General features: G+C 43.3%; 1 protein-coding gene and 1 long non-coding RNA gene across 5 annotated transcripts in view; one reads left to right on the top strand and one right to left on the bottom strand.

Annotated features, from left to right (window-relative positions):
• C1QTNF3 (C1q and TNF related 3) overlaps nucleotides 1-22,027 on the bottom strand; it is a 26,267-nt gene extending 4,240 nt beyond the window's left edge. Inside the window, exons 1-5 of one of the 3 annotated variants that reach the window (XM_043600210.1) lie at nucleotides 21,657-22,027; nucleotides 15,167-15,278; nucleotides 13,011-13,165; nucleotides 7,926-8,055; nucleotides 1,157-1,256 (exon numbers count right to left, since the gene is read on the bottom strand). In XM_043600210.1, the coding sequence (XP_043456145.1) occupies nucleotides 1,157-1,256; nucleotides 7,926-8,055; nucleotides 13,011-13,165; nucleotides 15,167-15,278; nucleotides 21,657-21,959 (800 nt within the window). In that variant the 5' untranslated portion in view covers nucleotides 21,960-22,027. The remainder of the gene's footprint in view (nucleotides 1-1,156; nucleotides 1,257-7,925; nucleotides 8,056-13,010; nucleotides 13,166-15,166; nucleotides 15,279-21,656) is intronic. The other 2 variants (XM_043600218.1, XM_043600227.1) reach the window with 2 other exon arrangements.
• LOC122494788 lies at nucleotides 16,912-24,122 on the top strand. 2 transcript variants are annotated; one of them, XR_006300274.1, is made up of 4 exons: nucleotides 16,921-17,234; nucleotides 18,266-18,316; nucleotides 21,898-22,068; nucleotides 22,513-24,122. It is a non-coding gene; the product is annotated as an uncharacterized LOC122494788 (long non-coding RNA). The 2 variants fall into 2 exon arrangements; XR_006300275.1 differs by lacking the exon at nucleotides 22,513-24,122 and having other exon boundaries at nucleotides 16,912-17,234; nucleotides 21,898-22,271.

Genomic DNA, 24,122 nt, shown 5'->3' with positions numbered 1-24,122 from the left:
TCTATTTTGCAGTAATTTCACCTACTCATCTTTCTCTCTTTTGGTTTTTCAAAGACATCTTTGCACCAGAGGCCAGGCTCCTGAAGAAATGGCATTCCTCCCAAGTTTTCAAAAATGACAGAGGTTAGATAGTAACCACAGTGTTTTTGATAGATAACTCACCACCCACTTAGTTATGGGAAAGATGTTGGTTCTCTGCCTCTTTCCCCCACACTAAGCTTATATCAGAACAAGTTGTAATATTTCTTTTTAAAAGTAATTTTTTTAGGGACGCCCGGGTGGCTCAGTTGGTCAAGCAACTGACTTTGGCTCAGGTCACGATCTCCCGGTTCATGGGTTTGAGCCCCGTATTGGGCTCTGTGCCGACAGCTCAGAGCCTGGAGCCTGCTTCAGATTCTGTGCCTCCCACTCTCTCTGCTCCTCCCCTATTGGCACTCTGTCTCTCAAAAATGAATAAATGTTAAAAATAGTACTTTTTTTAGGGATGCCTGGGTGGTTCAGTCAGTTAGGTATTGGACTCTTGATTTCAGCTCAGGTCATGATTTCACAGTTCCTGAAATTGAGCCACACAACAGGCTCCACACTGACAGTGTGGAGCCTGTTTGAGATTCTCTCCCTCCCTCTTTCTCTTGACCCCTACCCACCTGTGTGCACACACAATCTCTTTCTCAAAATAAAAAAATAAACTTTTTTTAAAAAAAGTAATTTTTTTACAAGGAACTCTAGGATAAATATCAGAGTGGCAGCACAGCCAAAAGAGAGGGGCCTACTCTGCCAGCTAAGGAAGATGGTGGAGAAGACCATCAATAGGGCTAAACTCTGGCAAAAGGGGTGGGAGGATAGGAAAACAGAGGAAAGGGCTGAGAAAGAAGAAAAGAAATTATGAGTTAAGAAAAGAATACAAATGATTAGTTATGGGGAATATTGTTAGTAATTAGCTCAAGGCCTCTTATCAACCTGCTTATTCTCAGGTTTATAAGATTTATTTCTTCCCAAATAGTAATTATAATTGGGCCATATATTGGTATATAGGAACTCTCAGTAGTCACAAGGCTCATGTCAGGCTCTGTTGATTCCTATACACTCCCTGGCACTTGCCAGCCTTTGAGCAAGCAGTAGTGGCATGGATGAGACTGTGATAGAGATGACCACCCACCTGTACATGCTGAAGACTGTATTGCCATTGTGCATGAGGTACACATATACTTCTTCAACATCCTCGTGCTTCATCATGCTGAAGGTGAAGAAATACACACCTGAAAAAGGCAGGTATTTATCCACATTTATATTAATGTCTTGTACATTGAGGACCGAGACATATGCCACATGACTTCACATTTTTTGTTTATATTCTATATGGCATGTAGGTTCTTTTTTTTTTTTTTTTATGAAATTTATTGACAAATTGGTTTCCATACAACACCCAGTGCTCATCCCAAAAGGTGCCCTCCTCAATACCCATCACCCACCCTCTCCTCCCTCCCACCCCCCATCAACCCTCAGTTTGTTCTCAGTTTTTAACAGTCTCTTATGCTTTGGCTCTCTCCCACTCTAACCTCTTTTTTTTTTTTTTCCTTCCCCTCCCCCATGGGTTCCTGTTCAGTTTCTCAGGATCCACATAAGAGTGAAACCATATGGTATCTGTCTTTCTCTGTATGGCTTATTTCACTTAGCATCACACTCTCCAGTTCCATCCACGTTGCTACAAAAGGCCATATTTCATTTTTTCTCATTGCCACGTAATATTCCATTGTGTATAGAAACCACAATTTCTTTATCCATTCATCAGTTGATGGACATTTAGGCTCTTTCCATAATTTGGCTATTGTTGAGAGTGCTGCTATGAACATTGGGGTACAAGTGGCCCTATGCATCAGTACTCCTGTATCCCTTGGATAAATTCCTAGCAGTGCTATTGCTGGGTCATAGGGTAGGTCTATTTTTAATTTTCTGAGGAACCTCCACACTGCTTTCCAGAGCGGCTGCACCAATTTGCATTCCCACCAACAGTGCAAGAGGGTTCCCGTTTCTCCACATCCTCTCCAGCATCTATAGTCTCCTGATTTGTTCATTTTGGCCACTCTGACTGGCGTGAGGTGATACCTGAGTGTGGTTTTGATTTGTATTTCCCTGATAAGGAGCGACGCTGAACATCTTTTCATGTGCCTGTTGGCCATCCGGATGTCTTCTTTAGAGAAGTGTCTATTCATGTTTTCTGCCCATTTCTTCACTGGGTTATTTGTTTTTCGGGTGTGGAGTTTGGTGAGTTCTTTATAGATTTTGGATACTAGCCCTTTGTCCGATATGTCATTTGCGAATATCTTTTCCCATTCCGTTGGTTGCCTTTTAGTTTTGCTGGTTGTTTCCTTTGCTGTGCAGAAGCTTTTTATCTTCATAAGGTCCCAGTAATTCACTTTTGCTTTTAATTCCCTTGCCTTTGGGGATGTGTCGAGTAAGAGATTGCTACGGCTGAGGTCAGAGAGGTCTTTTCCTGCTTTCTCCTCTAAGGTTTTGATGGTTTCCTGTCTCACATTTAGGTCCTTTATCCATTTTGAGTTTATTTTTGTGAATGGTGTGAGAAAGTGGTCTAGTTTCAACCTTCTGCATGTTGCTGTCCAGTTCTCCCAGCACCATTTGTTAAAGAGGCTGTCTTTTTTCCATTGGATGTTCTTTCCTGCTTTGTCAAAGATGAGTTGGCCATACGTTTGTGGGTCTAGTTCTGGGGTTTCTATTCTATTCCATTGGTCTATGTGTCTGTTTTTGTGCCAGGCATGTAGGTTCTTCTTGGCCTTTATTTGTATGAGTGTTCCTTTGTCTGTTCTCATCTTCACGGTACTTTAAACGTTTTGAGACCTTCCCAGTGTGTGCACTGTGTGTCCTTAATAAGACTACAAAGTCTTTAAAGGATGGAGTAATTTAGGCTGTATCTCACTCCCTCCTCTTCCCAATAGCGTGCTTACAGTGAAGTATATGCTATTCCTAGGTATAGATCAACTATCATTAGCACCTGCCACAGGACTCATATAGACAAGGCATATAGCCCTGCATGGATGAACGCATGACCTCTGTAGCCTAACAAAATGAGCCAAGTGTAGCATTACAATGGATGAGTAGACCCATCACAGAGATGTTAGCCAAAGATAAGTATTATAGCACAGATAATACTAATAGTTCTGAAGAAATAGTTTTTGTAACTTATCGTGTTATTCATTACTCAGCAGCATGACCTTGCTACTAAAAATACGGATCCTTCTCATTTGTAAAGGCCGAACATATTTGAAGAGATGTGAGTTTTCTTGTAAGATTCTAGGCCACCTAACAGAAAGGAACTTAATATGGCCTGATACACCCTACATGCCAGTGTAGAAAATACCTTCACTGAAAGATTTAAGAGAATCCAAAAGCAGAGAGATGAGCAAAAAGGAAAATCTTCCTAACTCCAAATGATGTGGGATTTGAGAGTGCGTTTGGAAAGATGATGAATACACATCATCAGGCTCTTATGGATTTCCATGCTACATTTTTAAACTGATGACCTTGTCTTGGCCCACGTGTGCTGCTATAACAAAGTGTCACGGACTAAGGAGCTTACAACAACAGCAATTTATTTCTCACAGTTCTAGAGGCTGCAAGTCAGGGACCAGGGTGCCAGCATGGTCAGATGAGGGTCTTCTTCCAGGCTACAGACTCCTGATTGTATCCTCACATGGCAGAAGGGGTTAGCGGACTCTGTGGGGCCTCTTTCATAAGGGCCCTCATCCCATTCATGACAATTCTACCATTGTGAGGTAATCACCTCCCAAAGACCCTACCTCCTAACACCAATAAGTTGTGCAATAGGTTTTCAATGCCCAAGTTGAATGCCAACCTTCAATGCCCAAGGTTTTCAATGCGAATGAATTTTGGAGGGGCACAATCAGACCATAGCAGCAAGCCTTGTAAGGGAAAACCCCAGAAACATCTTTTTTAAAAAAATAGTACTACACAGTTCTATGTTCCTTATCAAAGGTGCAATTAAGTCAGATAGAAGCTGTAAGGACACCATGTTGAACCACCTGCTTTTGACTCAAGTTGAACCAAGTGAAAAAGTGTGATTATGCTTCATTTAGCACCAGGCTCACATATTCAATATACTCAAAATAAAGGAACTGGTGTAAAACTCAGTCCTATCCATTCACATGCCTAGAGATTGGTTCACAGATGAAAAGGAAAGTCAGATTAGAATTAGAGGACTCAAACAAAGTAGTTTATGTGTGTTTAGGTTTTTATATTTTACAAAACTTCTTATTAGATACACACACACGCACAGCTGTGACAATTTCTAATGCCTCAAGAAGATAAAGCTGGAACCAAAATGACAGGAAACAATATTAGTTTTCCTGAAAAAATAATGACTACTATACAAAATCGATTGCAGAAGCATTTTAGAAAGAGCAGACTAAGAAATTAGATGGGGAATAAATGAAACGCCTAGAGGTGGAAATATAAAAGTGAATACATATTATATCCACATATGGCTTCCTTCTGCAGGGGAAGATACTGAAGATGTGAGGCAATACACTTACAGTACAGTTTTTAGGTCTTTGCATTACTGTAATTGCAAAAATCAGCCTTCTCTGTCTCGTCCCTCCCAAAGCTGAAAAGTATAAAATGGTCATTTTGTAATCTATTGGATGAGTTTTAAAGTGAAAGACCAATGATGGTTGTTACCATTAGAATTATGCCCAGCCCCAGAGAGTTCCGAAAAAACTACTAAATCTTTGAGCTTCAATTATAAAGCCCTTGAGAGCAGTGGAACCTTTGAGCATATCTAGGTGATTATGGGAATTGCAGCACAGAGAGTGTTTAACAAAATAGTTATAGGAAATTTATAAACCTTCAGAGCAGAAAATCATATAAGAAGGTTTAAAACTGATGGAAGTGTGATGAAAGATTGCTTCTATCGTTTTTATGTCTGTTTCTGAGTTTAACTGGGTAGAAAAAGAAAGGCATTAAAACACTTGCATCAAATTTAACAGCCATTGCATTTATCAGAATTTTCTTCTTTTCCTTTCTGGATACCACATAGAGAAATAAGGAGAACTGAAAACAAACACCAGAAAGAATCCATCTTCCGTAAAACTAGGAGGCTGAAAAAAAATCCATAAACTTAGATTCTTGTAAGTCTGTCGAATGCAACAGACAACAGGCAGAGTCACATGGAGGCAACATGGGGGCTTGGCAGGGAGTTCTGAGGAGGGCCAAGCAGCAGCAGACCTCAGTTCCAGAAAAAGTACCTTCCCTGATGGAGAAGGGTCACTCTGAAGTACAAGTGCTGAAAAGAAGCTCTTATGAGCAGGGCCGAGATGAAGCCGGAGTTATGTTTGGTGGGGGGTAGGGGTGGGGTTGCTAGATAAAGTACAAAACGTGCAGGAAGTGGTCCTGAAGTGGCAGATTTCAGAATCCATCAGCAAAAATAAGGCTCCTAAAGGCAAGAGGACCAGAAGTGCAAGGCTGGTTTCAGAAGTCTTCGAAGACCCAGGGCTGTCAGGGGAGGAAGAGGAAATGTGGCCACACAGAGAAAACACACAGAAGTTCTATCCTGAAAAGAACAGAGTGAATCCCTTGGTGCCAGGAGAGGGGACCATTGAGTTACCAAGCCTGGAAGTATGCTGGGGTCCCTCCCCCTTCCTGAGCAACTACTGCATGTACTGGTCTAGGAAAATCCAACTCATCCAACCATCAGCTAATTTTAGAAAGTAGAAAAGAAGAGCAAAAGCTACCAAGAGTGGAAGAATACTCACCAAGAAGAAATGTTGTCATGTAGTGGATGGGAAATGTAACTAAATACTCCAACATGAGTTTAAAATATGTTAATGAAGCAAATCCCTCTTTGAAAGAATATGAACAGAATGTAAGAACTCATGGCAGAAATATCCAGACAAGAGAAGGAACTACAAAATGGGACTAAGGGTTAATGTAAAACAGAAAATGTAAAGAAAGTATCACAGAAACAGAGCAGAAGAAATTGGAAGAAGCAAAAAGGAAAATCCATCCTTAGATTATCTAATTAAGGACATGCAGAATAGTGATAGAGGAGTGTCTGTGTGGCTCAGTTAGGTAAGTTTTAGACTCTTGGTTTTGGCTCAGGTCACAGTCTCACAGTTAATGAGTTTGAGCACCAAACTGGACTCTGTGCTGACAGTGCAGAGTCAGCTTGGGATTCCCATTCTCTCTCTCTCTCTCAAAAATAAATAAACAAACATTAAAAAAAAGAATAGTGGGGCGCCTGGGTGGCGCAGTCGGTTAAGCGTCCGACTTCAGCCAAGTCACGATCTCGCGGTCTGGGAGTTCGAGCCCTGCGTCGGGCTCTGGGCTGATGGCTCAGAGCCTGGAGCCTATTTCCAATTCTGTGTCTCCCTCTCTCTCTGCCCCTCCCCCGTTCATGCTCTGTCTCTCTCTCTGTCCCAAAAATAAATAAAAACGTTGAAAAAAAAATTAAAAAAAAAAAGAATAGTGACAGAAAAGCAAACAACATGAAATGGAACTAAAGAGCAGCAAGAGATTAGAGAATATAAAAGATACAGAAGACAGACTAAGAAAAATTAAAAATAAAACCAACAGACTATAATTAGAGTCCTTACGAAGTTAACCAGTGGTAGGTCTACTAAGATGCAGGGGGACGGGGTTGGGAGGCTGCTGGTGAGTGGTCAACCCCAAAGGGGAGGAGTATTTTATCATAGACATTGTTTAGAATTGCTGGACTATGATGACAATAAAAATGGAGTTACCTTTTAATTGGTCTTATTATGCTTTAAAAATATCCCATAGGCACTATGCCCACGTATTGCCTGATTCCTAACACAAGTCAGACTGTTCCTGATGCTACCCCACTTGAGTGCAACGATAAGAAAAAATAGTATTTATATCTATATTTAAAAATATAATTCAAAGGAACTTTTCAGGGCAAAAAGAAGGCTTACATCCATGTATTGAAAGGACAGTAGGAAAAGCCCAGAATGATCAGCTTGTGGTGCCCAAAAGTAAGGAAGTTATAGGGGCTGAATGTTGGCTTCCGAATAGGCCCTTGTCCTAAAGTCCCCAGGAGCTGTGAATGGTACCTTATATGGCAACATGGACTTTGCAGGTGTGATTAAATTCAGGATCCTGAGATGGGGAGACTATCCAATTACCCAGGTGGGCCCAAGGTAATCACGCTGTCCTTGAGAGCCCAGGAGGTCAGCATCTGAGAGGAGGGGATGTTGACAGTAGAAGGGAGAGGGAAGCCATGTGGCTCACAGAGAGGGCACGCTGACAGCCTCTCAGGCTTGGAAGAGGCCAGCTAGCAAAGGAAGAAGCATTGCCTCCATCTTAACATCAGCCCAGTCAGACCGATTCTGGACTTCGGGCCTCTAGAGTTACAAGTGAATAATTTTGTGTCATTTTAAGCCACTCATTTTATGGTAATTCATTAGAGCAGCAATAGGAAACAAATACAGAAGTGCTCAAGAAATTTTTAAAATTTAAGTAAAAATTATTTAAAGGATCAGGCCCTCTTCAGGACAGTGGCATGGGAGGATACTGTTATGGCACATTAAACTGTGAGAATTATGATCTTAGGACTTTTAAATGCCCTCTTAGGGATTATTTGCTTCAGTTCAAATAAGAGTTAAAAAACCTTAGTAACCATGGTTATCGTTTTTTTGTAAAGCATCCTCGTCTTTTTGAATTCTAATTCATTTACTGTGAAATCCAACAGAAATCCATATATGGGCGGATTGTTTTCACCAGAATCAAAGAATTCTCAACTCTCTAAGTGTCTTCCTTTCTTTGTTTCCTCTCCCTTCACCCTTTTCTTTCCCTTCGCCTTCCCTTCCTTCCTTCTTTCCTTCCAACCAGATTGCTAGATTAATTAACTCAGTCATTCATTTATTTTTACATCTCACCTGATACTGGGGCCCCGAATCTACCAGTCATGACGTCAAAGAAGTTTCCAATGTTGGTCTCAACGCTGCTGAAGATAATCCCGCTGTTCTGATTGCTGAAGTGAGTTGCCAGAGAAGCCATGAATGCAATCTAAGGAAAGAGTTGGGCAGTTAATAGGAAGTTTACCTTAAAGGAATGAGGTTTTTACAAACATAAGTTTATCTCAACATTCTCTGTACTAGCTAGATTGGAAATAAACAGAGAAAGAATTAAATAAATCACAGTAATTTCTAACATTTTTATGCTATGCAGCCATTAAAATGATATTATATATCAACAGTTCTTACCATGTGTTTCAAGGAGTATTGAACTTCTAAAGGCTTTTTGAAATATTAAAATCCTAATACCGGGAAAATTTGGATGAAATCTACTTATAGTTATTAAATGCACATGAGCATGTTAAAGGATCTGAGAAGGCCTGCTTCCAGATAACCTTTTAATTTTGCTCACCTATGTTATTTTTTTCCCCAAAATACCTGTGATATTATGATTTATAATAAATACACATTTTTTTTCTTTGTCCTGGCTTCTGGCATAGAGTTCCTGAAACCATCCGAATATTTTAAGTGTTAAGAGAAATCAGGTGGTCTTTTGTGATGTTAATGAGGTGACTTTGGCAAAGCCCCTAGGCAACCTAAAGATGGGGGCTGTTTGCCAGTGAAGCCCCCCACGTGATTAGAAACTTTGGGCCCCACCTCTCATCCAGGAAGCGCAGAGGGGCTGGAGGTTGAGTTCAATCACTAGGGGCCTGCGATTTAATCAAACATGCCAGTGCAATGAAGACTCCATAAAACTTAAAAGGAAGGGGTTCAGAGAGCTTCCACGTTGGCGAACACGTGAAGGGGCAGGAGAGCGGCCCTTGGTCTCTGAGAGGACATGGAAACTCCCCAAACCTGGCCCGAAGCATCTCTTTCATCTGGCTGTTCCTGAATTATAAAAAGCAGTGACTGAGTAAGTAGAATGTTTCTCTGAGTTCATGCTAGCAAATGAACTGATCCTAAGGAAGGGGTTGTTGGAACCTCTTCTCCATAGCCAGACTGTCAGAAGCAGAGATGACAACCTGAATTTGCGAGTAGCATCTGAAGTGGGGGCTGGGGGCGGGGGCGGGGGCGGTGAGTCTTGCTGGGCTGAGCTTTTAACCTTGGACTTTGATGCTGTCTCCAAGCAGGTAGTGTCAGAACTGAGTTACACTGTAGGACACCCTGTTGATGTAGGACAAATATTTGGTGATGTAAGAAAACACCCCACCCTGGAATTGCACCATTACTGGCCAGTCACATTTGAAAATCAATGCCAGCGGTGCCTGGGTGGCTCAGTTAAGCAACCAACTGTGGCTCAAGTCACGATGTCTTGTGGTTTGTGAGTTCAAACCCCACATTGGGCTCTCTGCTGTCAGTGCAGAGCCCACTTTGGATCCTCTCTCTGCCTCTCTCTTTCAAAAATAAATAGACATTAAAAACAACAACAACAACAACAACAAACCTATTGCCAATCCCCCATCCAAAGGAGTCATTTTAACTGAGTGTGAGTTAGATCAACACATTCTTTAACTTGCTGGGACCACCTGTCTTCATAAAATGGGAGGTTTAAGGGAGGGGGTGAGAGAAGAGACAGAGTGAATAATTTGAAGTTCTGAAAGACTCAGGGGTCTGCTCTGAAAGCAGGCCTGGGAGAATGAACACGGAAAGGATCTGAACAGTCGGAAAAGACAGCATGAGGGCCCTGGACACCGAGGAAGGGGGAGGTAGGGGTGACACCAGAGGAGGGATTTGGAAATAAGAATGAAGGGGCCTGGAAGTCACCCTTCTTTCCATGCTGCCTGAGGCCAATCGACCCTCCTCTATAAGTCCTCCTTTAAAACATGTGAAGGTATTTCTCCCAATTAGTATATTACAGTTATTTATTTATTTTTTTTAACGATTATTTATTTTTGACACACACAGAGACAGAGGGTGAGTGGGGGAAGGGTAGAGAGAGAGAGGGAGACACAGAATCTGAAGCAGGCTCCAGGCTCTGAGCTGTCAACGCAGAGCCCGACGCGGGGCTCAAATCCACAAGCTGTGAGATCATGGCCTGAGCCACCCAGGCACCATGATACATTGTAGTTTTAGGGTGAAATAGTTGATGGAGTAGTTTTATAATTGCCTAAGATAGGCTCCATCAAACTGGCTACGTCAGGGCTCCCTGGCCATTGTGTAACCATCACGGGTTTGGAGTTAGAATTTCTATCTTTGGGAATGTTAATCATCCATCTTATTGGACACCCTTTACCTGGCCAAATGGCATGTGGCTTCTTTGTAAATTTCTGCCAGCACATTGATCCCAGGTTGCTAAAATCAATAAACAGCATTCATTTACAAGTGACAAAACCCCCAAAGCAGTTAGAGAAACACAAAAGACCTCTCGGGTTACAACTTAAAAAACACGAGGCCCAGAAAGTTGATGGAATTTATCTGTGGTCAAACAACTACCAGATATGCCCGAACAAAAGGCAAAGTTTTCCCCCCAATTGATCTTTCAGATTAAAGTCTCTATATTCTGGTTCTTTAAAAGTCTCTCATGCTATGGTATGTTCTCTCAATGACACACAGGCCCCTCTACCTTTGATGGGTCCACTGCACAATTTTTCATCTTTTTTTAAAAATGTTTATTTATGTTAGAGAGAGAGAGACAGAGTGTGAGCAGGAAAGGGACAGAGAGAGAGAGGGAGACACAGAATCCGAAGCAGACTCCAGGCTCTGAGCTATCAGCACAGAGCCCCACGCAGGTCTCGAACTCACAAACCTCGAGATCATGACCTGAGCCAAAGTCAGAGCCTTAACTGACTGAGCCACCCGGGCACCCTGTGGATGGTGCACTAGCAATACACATTCAGTGGAAACTGTACTTCAGATTTTGATTTTAGATTTTTTCCCTGGGCTATGAACACGTGGCAGATCCTCTCTTGTGGTGCTGGACAGGGGATCAACAACCAATGATACACTTACAGCCATTCTGTACCCACACACCGTTCTGTTTTTTGTTTTTTTTTTTTTACTTGTAGTAGAGTATCCAATAAATTACATGAGATAGTCAACACTTTATTACAAAATAGGCTTTGTGTTACATGATTTTGCCCAAATATAGGCTAATGGAAGTGTTCTAAGCATGTTTAAGGTACGCTAAGCTAAGCTATGATTTTTGGTAGGTTAGGTATATTAAGTGCATTTTTTAAAAGCAGAGTCCAACATGGGACTTGAATTCACAACCCTGAGATCAAGACCTGAGATCAAGACCTGAGCTGAGATCAAGAGTCAGACCCTTAACTGACTGAGTCACCCAGGCACCGATTAAATGCACTTTTGACTTACCATGTTTCAACTTAAAATGGGTTTATCTGACATAACTGTTAGAAATAAGCCCGTTGACTCAATCAAAGGAGGGATGTGGAGACTCAGAGCACAGTGAAGCGAAGCTTTATTCAATGTTTTTGCAAGAGCGGGTGTCTGATAGATAGGCAGGCACACTTGGGGCAGTTACAGCAGGCAATTTATCTCCTAGCGTGCAAGTCCCTTCCCTGGTTCCTCATTGGCTGAGCACTACAGAGGTTACACCCTCCCCTGGACGTCACCTATGCCCATGTAGGGCAAGGAGTAGTCTGATTGGAACAAACTATATTCCCTGAGGTGATGCAGGAACTTTCAGTCCCTCCTCCCTTTATTCTTTAGCGCTTATGGCAAAGCCCATGAAAATAAACCCGTGAAAAGGAGAGGGAAGTGAAGTGTCTAAGGGTTTGGAACTCCATTGTTGGGGGTGGGGGAGGGTCGTACATATTTCCAATAGGTTGTAAATCTGCTGTTAATTAGACAGCATAGTTTTTATTTGGTATTTCTGAAAATGAATCATCTCCCTTACTTCTCGTAGTAACCCCATCATAAGTTGAGGAAGACCTGTATTTTATTTTAACCGCAGTCATATTTCATATCAGCCAAAAACAACTTTAGTAAAAACTGTTTTCAGTGTTGATAGGAATCCCTTGGAAAAATTGATTTAAAAAATATCAGCCAGAAAATAAATAAATACCCAAGATTTAGTTATTTTCTTGGTGACATAATCTTACATTTGCAAATTTTAGATGTTATTGGCAACTAGAATTTTGAACATCACTTAAAAGAGAAATAAATAGACAAATGAGCACTTAAGCTTAGGATAAATTATCCAGTTATAGCCTCATAAATAGATTCAAACACTTTAAACTGAAATGAATATCATCAAATCTAATCTAAATCTAGGGTGGATCACTTAAAAATAAAATGTCTGTACTGATAAAGAAGATTGAAAAGTTTAAATAAAAACTGTGCCACAAGGTCTTGAGTTGATAGAGAATACTTACATATTAGTATCCATATATGTGATTTGAATTGATAAATGTAACAAAACTAATAAATAAGATATTGTAAGTAGACATTTGACCATTCTATTTATACATCTAAAGATTTGTATATTTGAGTTGCCAAAAAACCTTTTTTATTTAACACATCTTCTGATTTGGAAAATGGGAGATTAGTTGATACTCAGGGCTGCCCATGGATTTGGTCCATGAAGGTTGTTGAATTTCAACCTTAAATGCCTTCCTAAGAATGATTTCAAAATGCTCTTTGACGTTTATTTATTTTTGGGGGGACAGAGAGAGACAGAGCATGAACGGGGGAGGGGCAGAGAGAGAGGGAGACACAGAATCGGAAACAGGCTCCAGGCTCCGAGCCATCGGCCCAGAGCCTGACGCAGGGCTCGAACTCACGGACCGCGAGATCGTGACCTGGCTGAAGTCGGACGCTTAACCTACTGCGCCACCCAGGCGCCCCTCAAAATGCTCTTTGAACAACACAGGCTGCCTGAAGGGGGCAGGGGCGGGGAGGGAGAGGAGGCGTTGAGTAAAGCCAGAGGCATACTGGCCATTGGCCATTGGTTGAGGGCTTGAAGAAGTACTCAGGCCTTCTGACTTCTGCACTGGAAGGGTCAGGGCAGTTTGAAAGTCACACAGAGATGTGCGCAAGGAGATTTACCTGCAGTTCCGGGGGAATCCCTGGGTAGCCCTTCTCTCCTTTGGGGCCATGCTGCCCCCGTTCCCCTCGTGGCCCCAGGTCACCTTTGTCTCCTTTCTCACCTTTGGCCCCTTCATGGCCAGTGGCTCCATTATTGCCATTGTTCCCATGGTTTCCTGAAATTACAAGCAGATATCATCACAAGAGAAAGCCTCCATCACTCACACCCACCTTCTATTTTTATACAAATGCAGACCCTTTCTTCATAAAGGTTCAATCTCAATTGTAAAAGAAGACCATTTGAAAGCAATCCTGAACACAGCCAAGGGGTCATCATCAAATCGGATTTCTTCCACATGGGACACTGAAGACAGCCTTCTTAGGTATCAAGTCTCCAGAGCCTGTTTTTTCTCATAAAGCAGGAATTGGATGAAGAATTTATGAGGACTGATTATCAAAGTATCATTTATAATAGCAAAGATCAGAAACCACTTAAGTGTCCACCAATACTGGAAGAGCTAAATAAAAAAAAATACATCCAATAAATAAGGCTATATAGTCACAGAAAAAGAATGCTAAAGAAAAATATTTAATAATATTTAATAATATTCAGACACTTTAAGATTAAAAGGTTATGAATCAATAGAGATAGAATGATGTTAGGTATAAATAATATTTATCTATTACATAAAAATATTTCACGTTTTTTTTTTCCTGAATGGATGGAACATGACTGGCTTTTGTATCACGCCATGTATCTTTTTTTGTCTCTTTGCATTTTTCTACAAAGGACACATACCACTTTTACAACTGAGGGAATGTAAAATCATTGCTAAAAATTTTAACAATAATTTTGAAAGCAAGACTTGGATAATGATTTCAACTCTTTGCCACTAAGAGACAATTCCTACTAGTCTTCCTTTATTTTATACTTGTTAAATTTTACACTCTTTTGCTGATTATTTTCCATGCTACCTTTGGTCAGTTATTATGCCAGGCTTGCAATCCTTCCAGATAAACAAACTTTTGCCGTGTTTACAAGTCAATGGACTAACAAAGCCATTCTGATTGGGAAATATTTGGCCAAGGCCAGCCTGTTCTGTAAGCTTGGAAGAGTTTAGCCCTCAGAATACTTTAGAGGAGTCTGAATATTCTCTATCCACAATTACTGCACCTGCTGGCTGCTACCATTGACATCCCATGACATAGATTCCAAGACAGTAATCATAGTTTAAAGTCTAACAGAATGTTTTCTCATTTTAGATTTGGTTTTATAAGAGAAGCCACTCAAAAGTACATAAAAAAATTAAACCTCATTTGATAAATGTTAATATCAATGAGGGTAAGTTAGAGGAGAGCAAGCGGACTTCTGTCAAACACTGAGAAAAAGTCCTAGCCCAGGAAGGGGTAGGGGAAGAGGAAAATAATCCTCAGATGGATCTGGGAACCTAGAGAATCTAGGCTACCCTTTCCTTGGCTGACCCCAGATACTAGCCATTTCTCAGAAGCTCTGTGCCTGGGGCACACTCAGTAGAGTAGGATGGCTGAATGGAGCCCAACAGCATTTCCCATGCCACTATGTGGTACCAGAGCCCAAAATGTTCCCATGAGCCCAAGAGAGGCATGAAAGTCAACAAAGAACTAAACATGGACAGATTCTGAGGCTCAGGGAAGAAAAACTTAGCTGGACATAGAATCAGATAGAAGGATGCGTGGCTCAGCGAATGGTACTGTGGAGATGGCTCTAACCAGACCGACAGGCGCGCCTCTCCTCCGCACCTTCACTTCGGAAGTTCCCTGAAAGTTAGCGCATGGTTGCATGAAGCACGTTGTGGCAGAAACACTGAAACAAGAGTATGTCCAAATAAGATCGCATAGTTCTGTACTCCATGCTGGTGAAGAACCCCCGCTCCCGATGAATCTGGTGCCCCAGAGCTCTTCACACCTTTGGGATTCTGCAAGCGGGATAAAAAATAAATTCTATGGATTTGATAGTATGTTGTTCCACCTAATTGGCTTAATAAATCCAGGGCTCTCCCAAACTCTCTTTTGGATTTCCACGCACGCTGTTTGGACCACACGCAAGTGAACCCAAATTACTTAGATTCACCTTGACTCCTATTTTGGCACAGTGCGCAATTAGACTGGCAACAGTGCCTCGTCTTTCTCATCCTTACCTGGAATGCCAGGGGGTCCGGGCGGTCCAGGGGGGCCTTGGTAGCCTCGGAAACTGTACTCTCCGTGGCAACATTTGCTGCAGTCTGGGGGCAGTCCTCCGGTTTGTGGAGACTTTAAAAAGATACAGAGAAAAGTTTCAGAGAATGGCACTTGGGAGTAATTAGGATTTGTGAATTTCCTCTGGTCTCAGCCCTTGGGTAAGTTAAACTCCAAACACCCTACAACAACATCAGAAAAGATGGTGTGGCATGGGAACTCGAATGGCAGGGTAGCTAAAGGGAGCTGATGACTCAAAGGACAAGGAAGCCAGCGGGTCAAAAGAAAGGCATGCTTTCTGGAAGAAGTGTGGTGTTGGCAGGGGGTGGGGCAGGATTTCTGGGAAGACTGTCCTGAGGCTACCGGTGACAGCAAAAGAGGAGACCCCTTCAGAATGGATGTGAAGGCACCCCTCTCTTTCCCCGCTGCCAGCACCCTCGCATGTAGCTTGTTTGAGTAGATGACTCTCAAATGATAAGAATTATATTATCAACTTCAAAGATGGTTATTAAGACTTTCTATATTCATGATACTGGGGTAAGGGTTCTTAGAAATTTTGAATTGTAATGCTACCTTTTCAGCCACCACACACTTAAATTGCCTTAGGAAATTAAGGAAACAAAGCGTTCATTAGTCCAGTAAATTTGTATTCATTATCTACATCTTGAAACAACTTTAACTCCCTCTGAATAGGTGTTCAACTAAGGGGCACCTGGGTGGCTCAGTTGGTTAAGCATCTGACTTAGGCTCAGGTCTGATCTCATGTTTGCTGAGTTCAAGCCCAGCATCAGCTTGCTGCTATCAGCATTTGGATCCTCTGTTCCCTTTTCTCTACCCTCCCCTGCTAGTGCTCTCTCTCTCTCTCAAAAAAAAAAAAAAAAAAAAAAAAAAAAAAAAAAAAAAAAGATAATAAGTATTTAACCTCATGTTCTGTTTCATATTTCACTTCAAAATTTTAAATGATTTTCACATCGTTCAAGCCAATATTCAATGAGTACTTAATGGGCACCCAATGTATTCAAATACGACACTGAGTGGACTTGCTTATTTATTTAAAGAAAAATCTCTAGGGGCGCCTGGGTGGCTCAGTCGGTTAAGCGTCCGACTTCGGCTCAGGTCATGATCTCCCAGTTTGTGGGCTCGAGCCCCGCATCGGGCTCTGTGCTGACAGCTGGGAGCCTGGAGCCTGCTGCTGATTCTGTGTCTCCCTCTCTCTCTGCCCCTCCCCTGCTCACGCTGTCTCTCTCTGTCTCTCAAAAATAAATAAATGTAAAAAAAAAAAAAAATTTAAAGAAAAATCTCTAAACTCTATGCTTAAGGTAAAGTAGCTATAGCTCTAGCGGGAGAGTTAGATTTGCTTATAAGATTTAGTGTGTCATTAAATTGGTAACTTGTTTTTTAATTATATCATGCAGAATAGTCGTGGAAACTTTCCTAGACATGAGTCTAGGTCTTTTGAAATGAGTCAATGGTCTTTTGAAAACAGCACATTGTTTCTAAAGGATTCATTAGAAGAGAGGGAGAAAAAGAGAGGGGTGGGGGAAAGACAGGTTTTAAAATTCACGTTTTCTCTATCACTAGAAATCCAAGCAGAAAAGTGAGTCAAGGCTTTGCATTGTTGCACATTTGACTTTGCTTTTTTTCTTTTCTTTCTTTTTTCTTTTTTTTTTTTTTAAATCAAAAATGGTCTTGGACTCTTTCCTCACTCCCTCATTCCTTTTTCCTAAAGCCTTCCACCAAGTCATTCAGGGAAAATGCAAAACAGCCAGCCCAAGCATTCTCTTGCAACAGCTCAGAGCTCCAGTCTCAAGTGATCAGGGACCACAATTTGAAACTAACGCCTGTCTCGTCTTCTGCCCCCCAGACTCCACACTGGCCAGATATGGGAGTCTGTAAAAACCTTTTGTAAAACTGGTGAAGGAAACAAAAATCAGCTAAAGGAGGTGGTCTGAGATGGGCAAGTTCAGACGCTTGGAAATCCAGACACCACAGCACCGCCCCCCCTTCCAATCCAAGGATGCAATGTGAGAAGTAAGTATTCCATAATTTCCTGGTATGATTTTGCTAATGTGAAATACAGCTTTTTAAGTTCCAAGAGATCCAAGGCTCTGCCAATAATGGGCTTTGGGGAAGAAGAAGGGAGGGGAAAGGAGGGAAAATCCTGACATGGACCCATTAAAGAACAGAATTGAGTCACTGAGATGTTAGGAATCTTAGGAAGATGGCTGTACTGGAACCAGAACTCCCATCTCAGTTCTGTGTGGCTTTAGTGATGTCACTGCCCGCCCTCCCACCCCCCTCCCGCCAGGCATCGTTTTTCTTGTCTGCTAAATTAGGGCACTGGGTAACATGGTCATGAAGTTTCTTTCCAGCTCTAAGAGCAAGCAAAGATACTAAGGTCTTTTCCAAACCCTCCAATAATGGCTTAGAAAGATTTTATTCTTTTTTTTAATTAATTTTTGTAAATGTTTATTTATTTTTGAGAGAGAGAGAGAGAGAGACACAGTGTGAGTGGGAAAGGGAAGGGGCAGAGAGAGAGAGAGAGACACAGAATCCAAAGCAGGCTCCAGGCTCTGAGCTGTTTTTGGCACAGAGCCCAACACGGGGCTTGAACCCATGAACTGTGAAATCATGACCTGAACTGAAGTCGGATGCTAAACCGACTGAGCCACCCAGGTGCTCCAGAAAGATTTTATTCTTAAAGTTGAGTGTCTGGGTGTGAGAAGTTAGCTCCAGGAGTTAGGACTGCTCAGTATCAGAGCTCACTATGACTGGGGTGTGTGCCCAAGCTACTTGGGAGTGCCTTGAGAGCAGAGAGCTGCCACCCCAACAGGGAGGGTCTTCTGGTTTCTACTAGCTGGGCATCTCCTGAGAGTCCTTCACAACATGTTCCTCTGGCCTGGTCTTTCAAAATTCAATCCAATGGAATAGTGCTTGTGAGCCTTTGAGGGACTCTTCGACCAAGCTGGATGGGATGTGTTCACTCAGAGATTATCACCTAGGTAAGGGAGAATTACATACTGGGGAGTCACTACATATCTCTCTCTTACCATCTCTCCTAGTCAGGTCCAACTGGAAAGCCAAAGACACAAAACTGAGCACCATGGGAGGAAGTAGGTGTCTCTAAGACAAGTTCTGTACGTTTTATAGATGAAGGTGATGGGGCAGCTACTCAGATTTGAGCTCTGCTCTTAGTGAGTGACTTCTCAGAAAGAAAGCCCACAGCTCCTTCTTTACTGGAAGAAAGAGGGAAGAGAAAGGAGGAGGGAGGTGGAAAGAAGGGGAGAAAGCATCCATGAGAAGGAGGGGAGATTGATAAAGGTGACTGACTAAGAACTGCAGAGAAGAAACTGCCAGGAAAAGAAAGACCAAGTCTACTCTCCCCTGATCTCTGCACACTCTACCCACCACAAAGCCCATGGCCAGAGTCCTCTTTCTAGAACACACACCAGATCACCTCACTGCCCTGCTGTGAACAAACACAACTTTCGATGGCAAACTAAGGTCTGAGCTCCTTAACCGGCTAACAGAATCTTCCGAGCTGGCACTAAGATCATCCCGCTTTCCGCCCACAGCTCAGGAGCTCCAGCCACACTCATTCCTCCCAGGCTTTGCTGTCTCACATATTTTTAAATTGTATTTCTTGTATGGATAACCATCCTTTTGTCTCACCTTTGAGATCCAACTCAGCGGCCACCATCACTCTGACACTTTCTCCCCAAATGCCTTATTTGCAGAGATTTTGTTCATCATATGGTATTCAATTATCTGTTCATTTATTCCTCAGAGAGCCCTGCAGAACTGTCTGGACATAGGCTTGGACATATTTATTCCCATCGTAAAGCTTGGCGCATAGTAGGGGCCCAGGAAATCATTGGTGGGAGAATGAATGAAGAAAAAGAAAAAAGAAAAGAGGTGGGGGACATAGGGAAGAAGGGGAACACAGTAAAACCTGAAATGCAGTGTGAGTCTCCATACCCATTGGCAGGCACGTCATTATCGAAGATCTCCAGAATATCAGTGAGTCTAAATCTCCTCAGTATCTCCTATTAGGTTGTCTGTCTGTCTGTCTGTGTGTCTGTTGGTTGGTTGGTTGGTTTTGAAAATACGTCTGGAGCCCAGGAGGGTTCAAAAGCCCCTCTGACTTCAAAAAAAAAAACAACCAGAAAGTGACTTTTTATCCTCTTGCATGTGACTCCAGCGTGCTGGCTGCCTCCCACCAGAAGGTAGGGCAAAGTAGAAATGTAGTTTGGATTCCAGTGGTCTTCTGGGTGTTGGTTGCCAAGAAATAACAACAAACGATAGCCTACATCTGCCTTCTGCTGCATCTGGGGGCTCACACAGCGAAGGCCAGGAAGGGCCCAGCAAAGATCCCATCCTCTGAAATGGAAAGGCCAGGTCAAGGCTTGGACAAAAATGAAAATATCTTCACCACAAAGGAAATACAAAGTAGCATTAGTCACCCCCTGGCCAAAAGATTGTCAGATGGGGCAGGGCCTGGGTGGCTCAATAAGTAGAGTGTGTGACTCTTGATCTTGGGGTTGTGAGTTCGAGCCCCACATTGGATGTAGGTTACTTAAAAAAGAAAAAGGAGGGGCGCCTGGGTGGCGCAGTCGGTTGGACATCCGACTTCGGCCAGGTCACGATCTCGCGGTCTGTGAGTTCGAGCCCCGCGTCAGGCTCTGGGCTGATGGCTCAGAGCCTGGAGCCTGTTTCCGATTCTGTGTCTCCCTCTCTCTCTGCCCCTCCCCCGTTCATGCTCTGTCTCTCTCTGTCCCAAAAATAAATAAACGTTGAAAAAAAAAATTAAAAAAAAAAAGAAAAAAAAAGAAAAAGGATCGTCAAATGAAAGGACAATCTCTAAAAGTGGCCTTTGAAAATAAGATTGTATTTGGAAGTTATTTCTTTTTTTTTGGGGGGGGGGGGACAGAGAGAGAGCATGAACGGGGGAGGGGCAGAGAGAGAGAGGGAGACACAGAGTCGGAAACAGGCTCCAGGCTCCGAGCCATCAGCCCAGAGCCTGACGCGGGGCTCGAACTCACGGACCGCGAGATCGTGACCTGGCTGAAGTCGGACGCTTAACCGACTGCGCCACCCAGGCGCCCCTGGAAGTTATTTCTTTTGTGACTCCTTACAGAAACAATTTTTTCTTGACACAGCCTCATGGAACAGTCTGGGATTCTGCATTGTGCTGTTGAGTTAGAAGTCCCAAGTTAGGGGCACCTGGGTGGCTCAGTTGAGCGTCTGACTTGGGCTCGGGTCTTGATCTCACAGTTTGTGAGTTCGAGCCCCATATTGGGCTCTGTGTAGACAGTTTGGAGCCTGGAGCCTGCTTGGGATTCTGTGTCTCCCTCTCTCTCTGCCCCTCCCCTGCTCACACATTCTCTCTGTCAAAAATAATAAATAAACGTTAAAAAAAAAAGTTCAACCCTGATTTAAAAAAAAAAAAAAAGAAGAAGAAGAAGTCCCAAGTTAGCCCCAGATCTATAGCTGATCATGTGTGGAATTTCAGGCTGATCACATCTCCAGCCTCAACCCAGACTTTTCAGTCTGTGATAGGACGGGTTTAGATTTCAACTGCATGAACCTTTTCAGGGACTATTTAATGCAAAGACACAGTCAATTGTTGTTGTAAAACCTCTTTGTTCAAAGTTCCTATCATTTGAAGTAACTCTTATTGTCCCCCTCATCTGATTTCAACATACTAGATGTGGAGAAGGTAAGTCAATATCCATTTTGTCCAGTTCTTAATGTTTTAATTAAATGGAGTTTCACCAATTGACAATTCACTACACTGAAACCTAACCTCACTCCTGCACTACCCCCAAAAGAGTTAAAGATGTTTCCTTGGATGCCGAGTTTACACCCAGGGAAATAAATCAAGTTCTTTGTGATTATCAGGCATTAAATCACACAAAAAAAGTTTGGCTTTTTTGGACACATGTAGTCTTTTTTGTTCTAACTCTTTGGTTCACAGGCTGAACAGAGAGGCTTAGCAACCCAGACTGCCATAAATCAAATAAACAGGCCTGGCATGAAATGTCACAGTCAACTAACACATCAAAGTGGAAAACTCAAAGGGCAGCCTCTCCCTGCTGGGAAGGATTAAGAAAATCCAACTCTCTTAGGATCTGCAAAAGATCCATCTATCTGCATAGGTCAGCACTACTTTGCACACTAAGAGAGCAGGAAAGAAACTAAGTCACAGCACAGCAGGGAGCCCGCCGCTCCATTCTCCTTTCTCCAGGGGGACACTGTCTCCGCACGTCCTCTGCTGATTTTCTAACAGAGACCACAGTCCCCCTGGTCCCCCAGTGCAACCCAGAAAGACACCCACAAGCAGTCTAGCAAACTTCTAGAAAGCACTGATCCTAAGAATCCTAGCTGAAACAAGAACAACAGCCAAACTCATTAAGCTTTCACAGTAACCCCTTAGAAGAGAATTCCGAGTACCTGGCCCCAGAATGGGGTGATCTGGGCTAGGTCATCTACCTCAGGGTGCGGTAGCTCATCCGGTCTCAGGGATTTTAGGTCTGCAGAAGTGTTATTATCCACAGTCCCAGTATTAGGATGGCTCCGCTCTCTCACTTTCTCCCTCCGGGAGCCGCTACGGCCAGTCTGCTGGTGGCTTTGCACTATTCTCGCCACCACTTTCTTAGCTCTTCCGCTCACCTCCATGTATTCATCTTGACAGAGGCAAAACGGGAGGAAAAGCAAAGCCAGCAGGTGCCAACAGACGAGCTGCCTCCCGCGCATGATTGTCAACAGAGCCCCAGAGCCTCCCGGAGAAGACGGGCGAGGCTCCTCGGGCAGATGCCAGGGCTGGAGATGAGAGCTGCAGGCGGCTGGGCGCTTTTATACTTCGGTGTGTAATAAATAAGGCTGCAGGCATGCCAGAGGGGAAGCAGCCCTCCTCCCCGGGCAGGACAGCCCCCATTCATCCTTTCCCACCCCACAGGCCGGCGGATTTGTGTGCACAGCTCCCGGTTGGTGGGGTTCATAAATGCCACACCTTGGCACATTTTTGTTAACGTGTGAAGAAAACACACACGACCAGCTGGAAACAGAGAACGTGTGTCCAGAGCTTTGCTTTTGTGATTAGACGTGCGTCTTCTTGGTCAGAGATGCCTTTTGGAAAAACCTGTCCTCAGGCTTGCCAGGAAATGCGGGCTTAACTGGATCAATTCTGTCAGAAATGGCAGGAGGCATGGGGCTGGTTCAGGGCAATCAAGAGGGCTCTGGCACTCTCCTTGTACAGTGACTGCTTCCCCACTGTGCTCCACTTAAAGGAACTCATTTCTCCTTTCAGACACCAGCAGCAGAAGGCAGTTGGGTGACTGCAGAACACTGAGCTGGCTTCAGGTTCAGAGTGTCTGGATTTAGCAAAAGCATTTCCCAGTCCCAGGTTATATTTCCTTTTCCCTTGTGTTTCCAAAAGCCGAGGTTAAATTAAAGTCAGTTATTGCCAGATGAAGATACAACATCCTGTTTTGTATTAAAAGAAGACTGTTTGGCTCAGGCTACTCATCTTTCTGACATATTCTTGATTAAAAGCGAAGAAATGGAAAGTGCCAAAGCAAACACTACCTCAAATAGATTGGAATGGAGAGAATTATCATTTTATTTGCTACACTTTTATTAATTTGGCCAAAGAGCAAATGGATAGTCCTGACTTTTATGATCATAAATTAAGGGAATTTATGTAGCTTTGTCATTAAAATTGCTTCTATTTACATATCATTTCATTTAGTATTACTGATTCCCTCACATAACAAAAAGTCACTCCGCCTCCCTCATGAGAATTGCAGAGACCCTGGGACTTAAAGGGACCATGAGAGGCAAGTGTCCGATGCTAAGGGGACAAGTGTGGCACTGTAAGAAAGCCAAGCCTTGGACAAGCCAGGCCTGATGATGAAGTGACATCGAGCAGCTGGAGAGAGAAGAGAGGCAGGAGAGCCACCCACAGCTGCCTTCCTTACTCAGCAAAGGGACCTGAAAAAAGCCACTGAGGCTGGTTGTATCACTTCTTTGGGACAGCTGTCCCTAGAGCCCACATCTATACTTAGGAGGAATCTGGTCCTGGGCACAGTGTGGGAAGTGAGAGAATTTTTCTGTAGAATAGAAGCTCTCCAGTTCACGAGTGTGGGGCCCTTGTGAGTCATGCTTATTCAAAGCGAGCAGTTCCCACCTAGTGGAGTATGAGAGGCTTTGCCATCCCCATCCCGTAGGTCTACCAGTCCGAAATCTCCTCACTGGAGAATTCTTTGAGATCTGTGATGAGCACGCCTACGTAAGTCTCCCTAGGGAGGATAGCACATCAACCCTGTAATCTGGCATTAACTCTGACGGAGGATGTCTTTACCAGACCCGGAGCTGCAGACCGGGGAAGTTAACACCTGGGTCTTGTGGTCAAGCAGGCGGATGGAATGTCACTGTGAGGAAAAGGCCCAGGGGAGTGTCTCAGTGGGGATGCTCCCTCATCGGAGAGGCCCGGAAACGATTTTACAGGAAGACCATGAAGCAAGAAATGGCTCTGCGATCCAGGTCACCTAACTCCCAAGTTTTCTGAGAGCTGTCCTTGGCAGCTCCCACCACCTGGACCACCTAGCGAAGTCGCTACAAGCCAACGTCTTCTGACTTTCAACTGCATTGAGGCTTTCCGTTGGTGTTTTCAATGCTTTCAACTATTCTAGTGGTTCTCACTCCCAGCTGCCTGTTAAACCAGGAAGCTTCTAAAGATATCAGTGCCTGGATCCTATCCCAGACCAATGGAGTCAGACTCTGTAGTGGGGCCAGGGCACCAACAGTTTTGAAAAAGTTGCCCGAGATGATTCTACTATGCAGCCAGGGTTAGGGAATCACTGACCCATCCTCTCCTTGACTCAACAGGAATAAATAACATCTATAATTTGTTGAGCA

This window comes from Prionailurus bengalensis, chromosome A1 (assembly GCF_016509475.1).
Source record: "Prionailurus bengalensis isolate Pbe53 chromosome A1, Fcat_Pben_1.1_paternal_pri, whole genome shotgun sequence".
NCBI lineage: Eukaryota > Metazoa > Chordata > Mammalia > Carnivora > Felidae > Prionailurus > Prionailurus bengalensis.
Note: the sequence above shows the minus strand (reverse complement) of the source record. Positions and strands in the feature narration are given on the sequence as shown.